Raw genomic sequence first — 15,510 nt, forward strand, 5'->3', positions numbered from 1 at the left:
TGGACAACTAACAAAATGTTGATGATGGACAACCCCCATCCCAATAAACAAAGACTAGCTACAACTCTATAAGCAAAACAGTTCCTTCTATCTCCCTCATAAGATCTAAGCCAATTGTGAGGTACAAAGTTTAAACTACAATGTAAACTGTAGACCATGGTTAGTAATAAAATGCTTCATATGTTTTCATCAGTTATAACAAGTGTATCACACTACTGGAAGATGTTTAATGGGGAAAAGTATGGGAGGTGGAGGAGGTAGGGTATATAGGAATCCCCTATATTTTAGATGTAACATTTATGCTTCTGTGAAAACAAATAAGAAAGATCTATGCCTCCTCTCAATCTGAAGCACAGCAGGCATCACCATCCCTAAATCCTCAAGATTGAGGAATACCAAACCTAAGGGGGGGAATGCAGCCATGGACTAAAGTAGACATTATTATTGTAGTAATGGAAGAACATGTAACATTGATATAAAGACTGTGGTTACCAGAGGTTCTGAGAGGAGTTGGAGGGAAGAAAATGTAGAAAATCGGACATTTTTAGGGCATTGGAATTGTTTTGTATAATACTGCAATGGCAGATACAGGCTATTATACATTTTGTCAAATCCTATAAAACAACAGTGAAAAGTGTAAGCATAATGTAAGCTATAGATGCCGGTTAGCAGCAATTCTTCAAAACTTGTTCATCAATTTTAACAAATACACCACACAAATATAAGATGTTACTAATAGGGAGGGGAAAATGTGGGAGGATTTGGGGGTTGGGTATATGGGAATACCCTAAACTTTTTATGTAACTTTTCTATAATCTAAAATTTTCTGAAAAATAAAGTTTATTACATGAAAAAAAAGCTATTTTTTTTTACCTGGATGTCCAAGATCATAATGCTAAAAATTCTATGGACATAAAGGTTGTATATTTTATTTCTCTGAATTTAATGAATGTGGTAAGAGGGGAATTTTCTCTGGTCAGTCATTATTCTTGATAGCAGATAACAGAGAAAGGCAATTTCCTATACTACTTGAGCACTTCCCCAAATCTTGATTTCTGGTCAAAAGTTCTCTCATATTTCAGCTGAGAGTTTCTTCTATTTAAAAAATCAAATTATAAACCCACTGTCCAATTATAGAAAATTGACAGTATTATTTATTTGGTAATTAGAGACAAGAAGAGAGAAGGTGAGGAAGAAGGATGGGAGAGAGGAGTAGAGAGAGAGAGAGACAGAAAAATATGAAGGAGAGAAATGAAAGGAAAATATACATATGGGGGGGGGGGGGGGAGGAAAGACAACATTTGGCCTCAAAAGACAAGACTACAGAAAAGCATGCTTTATAACACTTGTCTATGTAAATGTATGCTCCTTTTCTCAGTTGCCCATATGCCAGTTTGCATCCCATTCTTACAAGATACCATCAAAATCCTCTTTGTATGTAGCCCCAGGCATCAGAATGAGTGCTTCTATTTTCTCCATATGGTTTAACAAGGATAGGTTATGATTTGGGGCTGCCACCTGTCCAAATCAAGCTTTTAAAAGGCATTCCTTCCAATAGCTCAGTGGAAGAGGCAAGCTCTTAATGTGGTCTCATCTGAAAACGCTTCAGGTATATTAATATATGAGGTGTAGGAATAAGAAAGACTGCCCAGAAAGAGTCTCAAAAGTGGTTTACAAGAATGTAAGTGGAGGATGAGCTCCTACTTTGCTGATAAAATAACTATTTCCCCCCAAAGATTCCATGTATCCAAATACTGCCTCCTCAGAAAATAATGAAGCATCAATGACAAAGTCCTGTGATACAATTAGAACTGGCAAAAAAAAAAAAAAAAAGGCGAAAAACAAATAAAAGCTAAACTAGGGATGCAGATGCACCCAATTATTTTGAACATTCCAATAATTAATAAATTAGTGTTGATTATTTAGATAACAAAATGCTTACATTTAAAGTTTTTATTGTAGTCTTTTAATAATAATATTTCAACTGAGAATTAAATTATCCAATTAATAACAATTACAGAGACAATAATCACTGGATAAAATGAGGAACAAGCAGTAAAAAAAAGTTCATGTATTGTTTTTAGGGTAAAAATAGGGTGCTGATTCCTGAGCCCATATAATAAAAATTTTTACTGTCTTGCCCCTCCAACTAGTTAGCATTAGTGGATTACTTGGAAGAATGACTTTCCCCCCAAAAATTCTAATTAGAAATTTCAGAAGGAAATGAGTAATCTATGACCAACAAAACAAACAAAATCAACAGTAACAATAACAAAACAGCAGACTTTGTCATAAAACAACAATTATACAATGGATTACAAATTCTATTAATTCTGAACAATGGAAGCACAGTGGACTAAGTTATGAAATAATAGGTCACTTCTCACATGGACTAGTGCATACAATGAGGATCCTTACCACAAGGAAATATGAATATGGGTTTCAAGAGAAAAGTTAGGAGGACTGCAACTTAGAACAGCATCATGTAAAAGGGGGGAAAAAAAACCATAACAAAATATAAAAAACCTTGAGAGACTGAGGGATAACACCCAGCCAAGTATCTGGCACATTAGGTAGGCACTCAATAAATGTCTGCTTATTGAATGAATATCAATAAAAACCTCCCTCTAAAGGAAACTCTTTGAGTATCCCACTGAAGTTTAAGTAGAATTGGAAAGTCACTGGAGTTTTTTCTTTTAATTAAAAAATTGATAATTTTATGTAGCTTGGTAATATTAAAATTATTCATTTATTAGCATAATAACCTTCTAAAAACCACATCAAACTCTCCTTTTCCCCTGGGGGAGCTTATTAAATATATATACACGCATACATACATATATCTGTATATCTATATGTAGAGAAAGTGAGGAATGAGAGAACACTGATGTTATGTTTCTAACTTTTTGGGCAAAAAATTAGAAATCAGCAAATGCAAATTTAAAACTATAACTAAAAATTTCAAAGTACAGTATACATAATTGAGTTATACTTTTAAAATGGATGGCATTACCATTAATAGTATATATATCTATATCTTCCATTAGAGTATATGCTTTTCAAGGATAGAAATTGTTTCTTATTTATCCATGTATCTGCAAGGTGCCTGGGATTTGGAAATTGCAGGTATTCAGCACCTGGTTCTTTTGGAACTAATTCAGGAAAAAAACCCAATATGAATATTAGCCAAGGATTAGGACAAAGATAAGCAAAGAAGGCTGTGGTCCAGGAGACTTTATGAGATTATTTGACCTTACAGCCAAATGGAAAGGTCTGTAATTTTACTCCAGTTACATGCAGCCTTCTCTATAGGGTTATATGCTGTGATATTTTCCTGCATTAGTGGGAACAATTGCGCGCAACTGCAACATGATCAATAGCCCTTCAGTGTGAGGCTCCTCTTGGCTCAAGGCCTTCAGGAGTTACCGATATTTCTGCAAATCTGCTGTGAAGAACACATGGGTATTTTGGAGCAGATTATTTTCTTTAAGCCACTAAACCTTAAGAAAATAAAAAGGAGATTAAAAAAAAAGTCTTTATGTAGAAAAGAAACAAGAGCAGCACTGTGGAATTCAGTTGAGAATAAAAGCTGATGATGCCCTGTTTTTATATTTCTTTTACTACTCTGGCTGGTCTGTAAAACAAATTCTGAACACAATTTTGAATTTAATCAACTCAGAGGAATAGAATTAAATACATTTTCACATTTTAGTGGTCATTTCATCATTTGTAAAATGCCTATCTACAAAACTAACCTGGCACACAGCCTTGCTATAATCTAGAAATGATATCTTTTCTACCTTTTCCAAGCAGATGTATATACAGATATATCCATAAACACCAATTCGTGAATTTCAGATGCACAGCTCATTTAAGCACTTGAAGTGGAATAACACGCAGGTGTCAGCCCTCCATATTTCAAAGCTTAAAGATTAACCTAATACATAATATGGTGACCTAACAGTTCTCATTTGAAAGAAATCTGAAAAATAATCTCTGATACAGCCTAAGTGTGAGAGTAACCCAGCGGGATTTCCACCTCTTCATTTCTTAATGAGTTTTTTGATAATGAGAGGTGACTTTGCCAGTCACTCTGGGCTCTATTATGACTAATTTGACTCCACTTCACTCTCCTTGTTAATTATTAACACTAGCCTTTTTATCCTCATGAGACGACATTCCAATTTTTCCTTTTTCGATTTTTATGAGGCCAACTTTATGAAGGTGAAAGTCTTGGAGAATAGGTTTTCACTTAGGGTAGAGCCCGAACATTTATTATTTGTTTAGGCAGAGATGCTGTGACATTGATTATATAAGCACGGGTGTTCTTAGGGATGGCTTTAATGTGCTAGCACTGTGAAAAGGCTGTTAATTAAAGAAGAAGCACCGTGGTATTTTTCACTTGGGAATCAGTTCCCAATAGAATGGTCATTTGCCACTTGCTAGCATATCCACAGATTAAAAGGTGACTAGCTCCAAGGGTTTGCCTTTCGATACTGCTGAAAGAAATGATTTGTGCCATTTGCAGATGGCTTTCATTCATCAGAAGCGGTCACTTGCAGTATCTATTATCAACAGGACAATTGTGGAAAATAGCACGCAAGGGTAGGATCTATTTGTTCTGCTTTAGAGTCTTTTGGTATCATTTAACCACCGTGCAAATTGCTTCATTATGAAAACATGTATTTCCCCTCAATTTTAATACATCCCGTTTTCAAAATTGTTTCCTTAGATACCATTTAAAATGATTGCCCATCTAATTATCTCTTTAGTTGGGGGTGGTAGGTCACAGTTGATGCAGGCAGGGTGGAGAGGCAAGCAGGAGCTCAACAGCAGTCTTTTTTGGACAGAAATGAAGGAGCCAGAGTTTGTTTTCATTTTCAGTCTTGCTCTGGGAATCAGTGGGTGAGTCTGTGAGGGGCGGGAGATTGGGGACAGTTGCTAAAATTGTGGTGCAGCTGGTACTCTTCCCGTGAGGAAACCACATTTCATCTCCAAGGATTCTTAAAGCTAAGACTTTCCCTAATCATGGGCTAACTGTAAACAGAGACACATGCCCCAGAATGAATATTTTTCCTATACAATTGAAACCAAAATCTTGAATCCCTTTCCCTACCAATTAGTTCAGACCCCAGAAGTCTTGTCATGGACATCTTGTAGCATATACACCAACACACCATTTGTCTTTACCTGGTCTTTTCTGTATGCTTCAACCAATTTTCTTCTTCTGTCCCCAACATGGCCTTATTTCTCTAAGGTAGAAGGAAAAGTTCAGGAACTCTCATATCTTCCTTAAAAAGACTGCATTAGTTTACAAATGGCCTCAGAATCTGCTTTTGTTACTGTGGAATGAGACTGAACTGGAGGCCAAGTAGCCAGGTTCCAATTCACCTGTCACTAATTCTCAGGAGGCAAGCTCCTGCCCAGGCACATAACCTCTCAGGGTCTTAGGTAAAATTAAAAGTTTGGTCTCATATCCCTTATACACCCTAAAAAAAGAGAAATGCCTATTTAAAATTTAAAACATCAAAGTTTAATACAGGATAAAAGAGAGATGGTAAACAGCCAGTGACAACATCTGAATTACTCATTTAAAAAATGAGTCACAAATAAAGAGCAAACTCTACCTAATATCTGCACTAGTTTGAGAGGTCTTAAAACTTCAAATTTGTGGAGAGTGAACATAAATTTGCAACATTATTCTTAATAAATTATAACCACATAAAATCTCCATATTATTAACAATACACCATGTGCAGGGAAGACAATGATGTGAATAAGCACTATTATTTAGAGAAGTATCTCCCTTTCCAAGATTGGACATTTCAGAGCTCTCTGCTCCTCTTTCCCATCCTCACCCTGACCTCTCCTCATCTGGAGATGACTCCCTTGTCTGTTTGCTTGCTGTTTGTCCTTGTTTGATTTTTCTTTAGGATTCACCAGGAACTGAACCTGGGAACTCCTGTGTGGGAGGCAGGTGCCCAAATGCTTGAGACACATCCGCTCCCTGCTCTTAGTTTTGCTCAATATCTGTTCATTGTTTGTCTTCTTTTGGAGGCACAAGAACCAAAACTGGGACTCACATGTAGGAGGCAGGCACTCAACTGTTTGAGTCACATTCGCTCACCCTCTCTGAGCTGCTTATGTCCGGTTACAGTTGTATTTAACTGGATTTGGACTATAACTTTATCTTGAGTCAATGCCATAAAAATTGCCATGCTTACTTATTAATGATTTAAGGGGAGCTAGAAAAGGTAGAAATTCTATTTTTTTTCCCATACGCAATCCAAAAGGAAAATTTGGGGCAACTATAGGTTGACATTTAACATTTGAACTGAATTCATCAAATCATCATCTATTTAAGAAATTTAATAAAACAAACATATATAACTAATATCCTTCATTATTATCAAGGGTGATATTAAGAGCTAGGAAAAAGTTATGTTTTACTAACTACTGAGATAATACTCAGCGGTCTTAGCTTTGGATTGTAACTTGTGAATTTGGACTGAAAGTCTCTGCAATCGCTTTCAATTCCCCTGACCAGATCATACTCCCAATACCAAAAAGAAATTATGGCACTGGGGAACTTTTCTATTTGCTTCACTACATGGAGGAGCTGTTTTTCTCTGAAATAATTGATGTTTTCTAAAATCTGTTAATCACTACAAAATCAAAGCTCAAATCTAGATTTACCCCCCAAATTGAGAGCACTCAAAAGAGATCAGTAAAAAATGCTTCTGTGTTTTAAGTGCTGCCTAACAAAGCATCATAAAACAATACTGTTTGCATTTAACAGCAGTCAATGTTAAAGAAATGGCATAAAACAGGAAAGGAATATGAAACTCTTTTGAATTAACTACTCATGGGTTTGACGATTTGTGAGTTTGAAAATTAAATTTGTTTTCACATCATGTTTTTTTGATCTTTATATTATTTTTACTGGTGTAAAATTTAATGCAGTGAAGTATACAAATCAAAATGTACAGCTCAATGTTAAATATGAATATTCATATTTAACATGCATTTACATATACATTGAGCATCAAGATATAAACTATTTTTGTATAACTTTCATAATGTTACATTTGCAGTACAAGAGCTCTTTTCAAAAATAAATATAAAAATATATTAATTCATTGGAGTTGTAGTACAGACTCCCCAAGAAATTTCTAAGAAATCTACAAAATTTTCTTTATTAAAAAATTCTAACATAAGTTTAATTCCTATAAAATAAATTCTAACATGTTAATTTAATATAATACATATTTACTAACTGCTTGGCTATGAATTTTAATAAATGTTTCTTCCTTGATTAACCCCCCAAATAAATCTATATGTAGCCAGTTCTTGATTTTTCATGCAAATAGAAAAAGCAGTGTTAGAAATAATCCTCCACTTATTTAGTCTCATTTGGAGATAATGTATAATATATGCAATTATTTTTGAAGGCAGATTTATTGTTCTACATTTGTCTTAAGATAATATTAAAACTGATTTGTGGGAAACGGACTTTAGCCCAGTGGTTAGGGCGTCCGTCTACCATATTGGAGGCCCGCGGTTCAAACCCCGGGCCTCCTTGACCCGTGTGGAGCTGGCCATGCGCAGTGCTGATGCGCGCAAGGAGTGCCGTGCCACGCAAGGGTGTCCCCCGCGTGGGGAAGCCCCACGCGCAAGGAGTGCTCCCGTGAGGAAAGCCGCCCAGCGTGAAAGAAAGTGCAGCCTGCCCTGGAATGGCGCCACCCACACTTCCCGTGCCGCTGACGACAACAGAAGCCGCAGCAAATAGACACCAAGAACAGACAACCAGGGGAGGGGGGGGGGGATTAAATAAATAAATAAATCTTTAAAAAAAAAAAAAAAACTGATTTGTAATTTCTCAGCCAGAAAATCAATGATGATAGGAAACTGCGAAAGGAAGAGAGTCATTCCAAGTCTGCTAGCTGGTACTAGAGAGCCCAAATGGACATCAAAATCTGAGTGGAAGATACTTTTGCAGAATGAATTATTCACATATTCATAGTTAAATATTGAATTAGCAATATGAGAGCAACATGGTGTTTGAATCAGAAGCAGAAATTATATAACTTGGTTCTTTGGCTTTATAATAGCCTCTTTTGGAATGAAGTGAAATTGAATGGGAAAATGAATAAGATGGCTAAAAGAATCAAGACTGAAATCTTAACATACTAATACAATCGGAAATATTTATTTAGCACCTACTCTATGAGAGGAGTTATCTTATTAATCCTCACTACCAACCACATTGTAGTCACTATTATTTTCCTTCTTTTGTAGATGAAGAGCCTAAAGCAAGAAAGGTTAAGCTCTTTGTCTAAGGTCAAATAGAAAGTGACAAACATGAATATAAATCTGTCTGGCACTCAAATCCCTGCTATTAATTACTATAACATAACTCCTCTCTCACTAGAACAGTGGTTCTTAACCTGATATCCTAACTCTGGGAAAATTCATGAAGCATCTAGGAATCCAACATTACATACAATTTCATATCTGTGTGTTTTTTTCAGGAAAATGGGTTTAGTTTTATGAGAGACTCAAAGGGACGAACAACCAAAGGTAAGAAACAGTGGACCAGAGTGATGAAGAAAACTTACACAGTAATTAATTTTTAAAAAATAGAGATGAACATATATACATGGATTTAGTTTAAAACTGGAAAGACATACTAGTGGTGTCCTAGAAAGAGAGCAGCAAAAAGATTTGGAGTTTTAACACAGCAAGTTCAAAATGTATCAAGAGTGTTAGTTACACTCACTATAATGTGTTACCATCAACACTACCCATTTCAACACATTTACAAGCCACCTCATTAAACATTCTACATACCTTTAGCATTAGATCCCCCTTCTCAACCCACATTCTATTTCCTCTTTAACTACACTCAAAAGAGTAGGAGGAAGTTCTTTAGAGGGGGAGCAGCCTCAGGCTGAAGGAAATCAGGGCAGAAAGAAAGTACCTGTCCCAGGCTTTAGGTGAGTCAGGTCATACCTGGAGCACTGTGTTCTCAGCACCATACTGTCCAGAGCGACACTGAGATCTGGAGAGAGGTCTATTTAGAGGAAAATGATAAGAATGCTAATGGACATGAAAAGCGTACCCTATAGGAAAGAGTTGAAAGATCTGGGAATAAGAGGCTAGAGAAGAAAATAGAAGATAGAAGGCGGCTGTTGCATTAATCAAGGACAGTTAGGATCAGAGTTTAGGGGAAAGCAGAGTTCAATGTGGTCTATAATGGGAAGAATTTTATAGAAGAGGTAATTAGTGGCCCCTGATGAGTGCAAGTGATGAAGCAAAGGCTAGCAGGGATAACTAAATTTGTGTCTAAAGGAGACTTTAAAAAGAATCATCACAGGAAAGGTCCAGGAATCTGCATGTTAAGAAAACCCCCTTATAACTGTGATGAAAAACTAGGTATGTACTGGCTGCTAGAAGACTATGTACCAGAATAGCTATGAAAGGTATTATTGAGAAGTATTAATAGATAACCTTCACATTTTCCTTAATTTCTAAATACTGGATCAGCAAGCCATACTATGTAACAATCTTTTACTATGTTCCTCTGAAGAAATGAATCCCCTCTGAGGCAAACAATATTCTCGCAATGCATATTAGTAGTGGCCTTAGCAGAGCATGATTTCTAGAATAATGATACATTTCTAAAAGTATCTTCTAGAGCTAAGTCTTCTCAGGTACTTTAGAAATGCTAACCTTTGAGGATTTTCTAATTCAAGGATGTTGAAGTACAATGAGAAAAGCACCCATGTTATCAGTGCAGTGAAGGTGGAGGGTAGGGGTAGGAGGAACGGCAGACACCAGTGGAGCAGCGTGGCAGTGGCACTGCTCCTCCCCACACCCTGGCTTGATGGAATCAGGAAGCACTAACATTTCTCAGGCAGTCTGGGCTGTGTGAGAGGATACTACACCTTCACAGCACATGCTCTGTCATATTGGGTCACTGCCAGGGCTTTGTAAGTACACACACACACACTCGAATCTTCTTTCACATACTAAAGGAAAGGCAAGTGCTTACTGTCATTTCTGAGGAAATTATTAAGCAGTTGGAAAAGAGGAAAACTATCCCAGGAGTCTTGTGGTTGAGCCTCCAGTGCAGTATCCATATCTACTGTGAATAAAGCCCAAAATTTCTCTGCATGTTCAGCCAATAAGTCAGGCCACCAGGCAAATGCCTGTAAAAGGATAAGAAATAAAGCAGAAAGAGATCACTTTTTATAAACATACACAAATACTGTGCTATTTCAAAACATTTTACAGCATGTCTTAAGTACTAAGAAAGTACTACAAATAAAAGGTCATATTTTTAGATGGTAAGAAAAAATATACATACACAAATTTAAATAATAAATTTGGGGTTGAAGAATAAAACACAAGATCTAAAATAGAACTAAAATGCAAAACAGCATTTATTGTTTTATAAAAGAAATACATGTTTAATCTAGAACAGTTTGAAAATACATTAAAAAAATTCCTTCTGTCTCAAAATTTACACATATCTATTGTGAATATTTTGGTGTTTTTATTTCTAATATGTCTTTTTTTTCTGTGAAAACATTAAAACATTTTCATCATGCTAACATTTGGCATAATATTCTCCTAAGACTTCACTTTTAATAACTACATAATATTCCACTGTACAGTTATACAATTATTTAATTATTCCTGTATTAAATGGATGTTTCCAAATTTTTCATACTCCAAATGATAGCGTGATAAATCTTTGAACATAATACTGATTCTATTCCTAGACTTCTAGAAATTATTCTTTACACATTGCAAAGTGCTCTCCGGGAAAATTATTTGTTTCCATCCATTCTCTATCTACAGCCAGTGATCATTTCAAAGCATAAGTTGGATCACACCATTTCCCTACTTACACTGTTTTCACCCAGCTTCCCAATGTCCTTAGGATAAAATCCAAAACCCTTAAAAGGGCTACAAAGCCCTGCATTATCTGTCTGCTCTAGTCTCAAACTAAAATATACTTCCATAGAGAGGCAATTCCTGACCCTTTTAAGGGTAAATTAGGTACTCCTGGATAGCCTCTCTGATTACCAGGTTTTAAAAAAAAATTATTTCACAGGTCTTAACATTGTTTACATGATTATATATATGAATATTTTAATGACTGTCTCTTAAATTAGACTGTAAACATCCCAAAGACAAGTCTGTGTATGTTGTTTTTTCTACTTAACTAAATACTTTAAAAATATCTTTTAGGTAAGGAAATAATCACTTTTAGAAACCTCTGTTATTTAATAGTTCTTAGAAACTTCCTGAAAGCAATGTGATAAAATCTCTACCTATAGTATCTCTTTTTTTCGTTTTAATTTTCTCTAATTACAAATGAGTTTGAACAGTTTTTTTGGGATGTTTAAGGGCCATTTTAATACTGTTTTATGGTGAATTATCTTTCTTGTCTTTTTCCTGTTTCTCTATTGAGTTTCTGATAGTGTCATAATCCATGAACAAATAACTACAGAATATTATTGTGTACTACTGTGTATCACATTTCTGTGACATATATTTTTGTTATTCTTCCAATTAAAATTATTCCTTTAATAAAAGACTCATTACACTATAGCAGAGAAGTTTACATTCACTTTAAAGAACTTTCTAAGAACATATGGGATTTATTTTGTAAAACTTCATTTAATTTCTTCACACATGAATTACATTATAATAGGAGAGTCAAATCATACAATAAAAAGATTATAAAATTTTAACACTGAGTCTTTTCTTAAAATCATAGAGTAAATAATGGATATGTGCAAGAATCATGATTGATATATTCATTAAAATATTACCATGTAACTAAATAGCAGATAGCAAATAGAGGCAAAAAATAGAAGGAACAGTATATAGTACAGGTAATAGGCTTGAGAGTTAGGGACATTTTGATGCCTGGGTTCAATGCTTATAACCTCAATTTGCTGTGGTAATTTTATGAATGTGACAACCTGTTGGCAATGGTATGCTCCATGTAAATTGAGCATATTGAACTTTGTGAATAAATCATCAATGAATATTTTTTGGCTAAATATCTCCTAGGAAAGGTATAGGACAAATAATATAAAAAATAAAAAATTTAATGATTTCATTACATTTAATATTGCTACAGTCTTTGGAGCTGCAATGGTGAGAAAGATAAGAAAAATCTGAGATTTCCCATCCTGTGCAGGGCAGGATAGAGACATAAGTAAAAATGCAATACTGCAAAGACAGACATTTTTAAAGTCTCACTTCCAGTTCACAGTAAATATCTTTGCAAAAGGTTAAAATTAAGAATATAACAGCCATGTCAGTTCAGGATTGTCTCAGGATTCTGAGACAAAGTCTCAAATTGTTTTTAAAGTTAACTTGGAGGACAAAGCCTCAGTGGAGAATGAAATGAAATGGAATCTAACTAAAAAAAAACCCACACACAACAACTTCAGACTGGTAAGATTTTGCCATCACCTATAAATTTTCATTGTTTTACAGAAGTATATATTTAGATCTCACACTGTAGTCCTGATGAAATCATTCGTGATAAATGTAAGCCAATCTGTGATGGATGTCCGTTGTTTTAATGCTGACTAGAGAAAGCTTCGGGCAATTTATGTCTTTGAAAATGCCAGCAATGGTCCCAGGCCATTATCTTGAGAATGCAGGGTCAATTCTATCACCTGCCCCTTTCTCTTTCTTGCCACCCCACTGGGTGGCAGTCTTTCCACCCTGGCTTGGTAGTTAGAAGAGGTTCTGTATAATTTCCCCCCTAGGTTACCACTTCATGGGGGATAGCTGAAGGTCCAACAATATCAGGGAGAAAACTCTTCTCAGAAATGCATCCATCTGCAGGGCAGCAATCAAAAGTCATGATTAGCTGGTTAAAGTTATCTTTGCTCTAATTAGTGTAAACGAGACTGCAGAGGCAGAAGGCAATGTTTAATTTGCTTAAGAGGGAAATACAAAACAAATCTTGACTGTAAGTCCTTTAGCCATCCCATTTCTATCAAACATCTATAAATAAATCTTGTACAGTGAAAATAATGTATGTGGCAGGTTTAAAATATGTTGGAAGTCTGGTTTGTTTACTGAGTACAGTTGGAGATGGAGGCAGGTAGGTATTATTATTACCTGGAAGCAGAGTACTGAGCTTCTGCATTTAGTAGTGAGATTTGGGTGACCATGGCCAAATCAGTTCCCTAAGCGAATGTCCATTTCCTCATCTACAAATTAGCAATAACAACATCTGCTCTAACCTCACCCATGTTTGCTGGGAGAATCAAATGGATATGAAAAGTTTTTGTTGTAAAGATGTAATAAAATTATTGTTACCAGTAATTATTAAAATATGTCAAAATTCACACAAATTCTATAAAGCAAGTTTGCATGTTTTAAAAACAATAATGTCCAACATGAATTGAAGTATTTTTGTGATGGCTTTGTGTGTATATATATCTTAAACGCCCAAACAACTCTTCAAAGTAGATGGTATTGTTTTGTTTATTTTACACATTAGCAAACTCAGTTTAAATAAATTGCATAGTAATAAGTAACAGTAATCTGCATCCAGGTCAACTGGAGTTAGAGCAAGGGTTCTTAACCTTTTTTGTTCCATGGACCCCTTTGCCAGTCAGGTGAAAACCACAGACCCCTTACTAAGTCCACACTACACTGTGTATAGTTAATAAATATATCACACCCACACCAACATGCCCCCACAAGAATAACGTTTTTTTGAATTTCAATTCAAGCTCAGGGATCCCTTGTTAAGAACCCCTGGTCTAGAGTCCAAGCTCTTAAAGGACTGCATCTATAGCCTTTTCTTAAGTAACTTTCCACCCTCCCACCCTTCCACCCTTCCTCCTTCCCTCCATCCCTCTTTCTCTCAAATGGCAGGCATTTGTTGGCCCAGAGGCTAACCTAAAACTAACTAAGCTCATGCCATTAAAAGGCCAAAATGTTGGTTTTTCTATCTCACCAACCATATACAAATAATTTGTAATTAAAATTGGTTCAACTGTTGAGATTACAGCAATTTAATCAGTGGAAGACAGTAAAAAAATCTTGTTTATGGACAATTCTTTTGCATAGCCACACATAAAGATGCTTCTCACTCTCTCTCTCACAAAAAGGGAGTTGACGTGTCTCAGTGGTTGAGTGCCAGCTTCCCAAATATGAGGTCTTCGGTTCAATCTCTGGCACTGATACCTCAAAAAAAAAAAGATGCTTCTGAGATATGCATGCCAGGGGAGAGAATAAGAAACAATGGGGAAAAAATCAAATATCCTTACTCTTTACATTAGAATCCATTCAGAAGCATAATCTGGTTCCAATGCTGATGTCTGTGTGCATGCACACATGCAAAAATATGTGTGTCCATGTTTATCTATCCCCCTGATCTGGCTCTGTTGTTGGGGCAGTCTGGGGCAGAGCCAGCTCAAGTGCAGGATGAGTCAACTCTTTGCAGGGAATGGAGAGCTGTTGGCATCGCAGATAAAAAATCACTGCCAAGCACCTTTCTAGGGAAAAAACATAGGAATTCTGAAGGAAAGCCTGAGAGGAGAGATCAAGAAGCCTTCTGGGAGAATGGAGGACTGCCTTCTAAGTAAGTTACTCTCAGAGATACGAAGGACATGAAACCTGCTTAACTGAAGAACTGCTGAAGGACAGGAACAACCTCTTAGCCCTGTAACGTAAACTGCTATTGTGAAGAGAAGCTGAATGAAAATGAAAGGAGCTGATACATGAACCACTTGAAGGTTGCTTTGAGGCAGAGAGATTAACATCCACCAAGGAAGCAAAGCCATGTGCTGGTTCATGTAGTAAAGAAACTCTAGCTTGAACATCCAGCAGAATAAATATTGGTGTAGAGTTCAGTCTACCATTTCACTCTGGAAATGACTTCAGAATCTGACCAATTTCCTCTCCAACACTGTTCAGGGAAAAGGTTAGATCTTTTGGTTAAAAAAAAAAAGCAAAAGAAGCAAGAAACAAACAAAAATCAAAATATCATAATCCCATCAGTTGGATTTTACTTAGATGGCCAGTAATTATGAATGTAATTATTATTAAGATACATGAACCTAAACACTGTAACAAAGACTAGCCCATCCAAAGAAATTCCAATACTCATTAAGCCTAAGGAAAGGAACTAAAGGTCATTAAGTCCACGGAGAGGAAGTAAATAGACTTTAAAATTAACTATATCCAGGGTGCATTATATCTTCATAAAAGGGTTTACCATCCTAGAAGAAGAATGGAAAAAATTTTACCTACCTCTCTTCCCTGAGGGATTCCAAGAATTTGGAAGCATTGTGGAATGGAAAAATACCTTAGTGTTACAAAGTATTTAAAAAGATGTCATTATAATAGTTACATATTTCACCATATGATAGAGAGATTTTTATGAGTTATGATTATCTCTGTTCAATAAGGTCAACTATATTTTTCTAGGCAAGAAAAGAAATAATGTTGATATTATTA

At 35.7% G+C, this 15,510-nt stretch overlaps 1 protein-coding gene across 13 annotated transcripts in view; it reads right to left on the bottom strand.

The window, feature by feature from the left end:
• The window catches only part of CADPS2 (calcium dependent secretion activator 2), a 613,932-nt gene that overhangs the window by 74,848 nt on the left and 523,574 nt on the right, over positions 1-15,510 (bottom strand). For all 13 annotated transcript variants that reach the window (XR_011648842.1, XR_009185867.2, XM_058297292.2 and 10 more), the window contains one exon: positions 10,055-10,211. Coding sequence is in view for 11 of the 13 variants with exons in the window: in XM_058297292.2 (XP_058153275.1) it covers positions 10,055-10,211 (157 nt within the window). In the remaining 2 variants the exon portion in view is untranslated. The remainder of the gene's footprint in view (positions 1-10,054; positions 10,212-15,510) is intronic.

Source organism: Dasypus novemcinctus, chromosome 5 (assembly GCF_030445035.2).
Source record: "Dasypus novemcinctus isolate mDasNov1 chromosome 5, mDasNov1.1.hap2, whole genome shotgun sequence".
Lineage (NCBI taxonomy): Eukaryota > Metazoa > Chordata > Mammalia > Cingulata > Dasypodidae > Dasypus > Dasypus novemcinctus.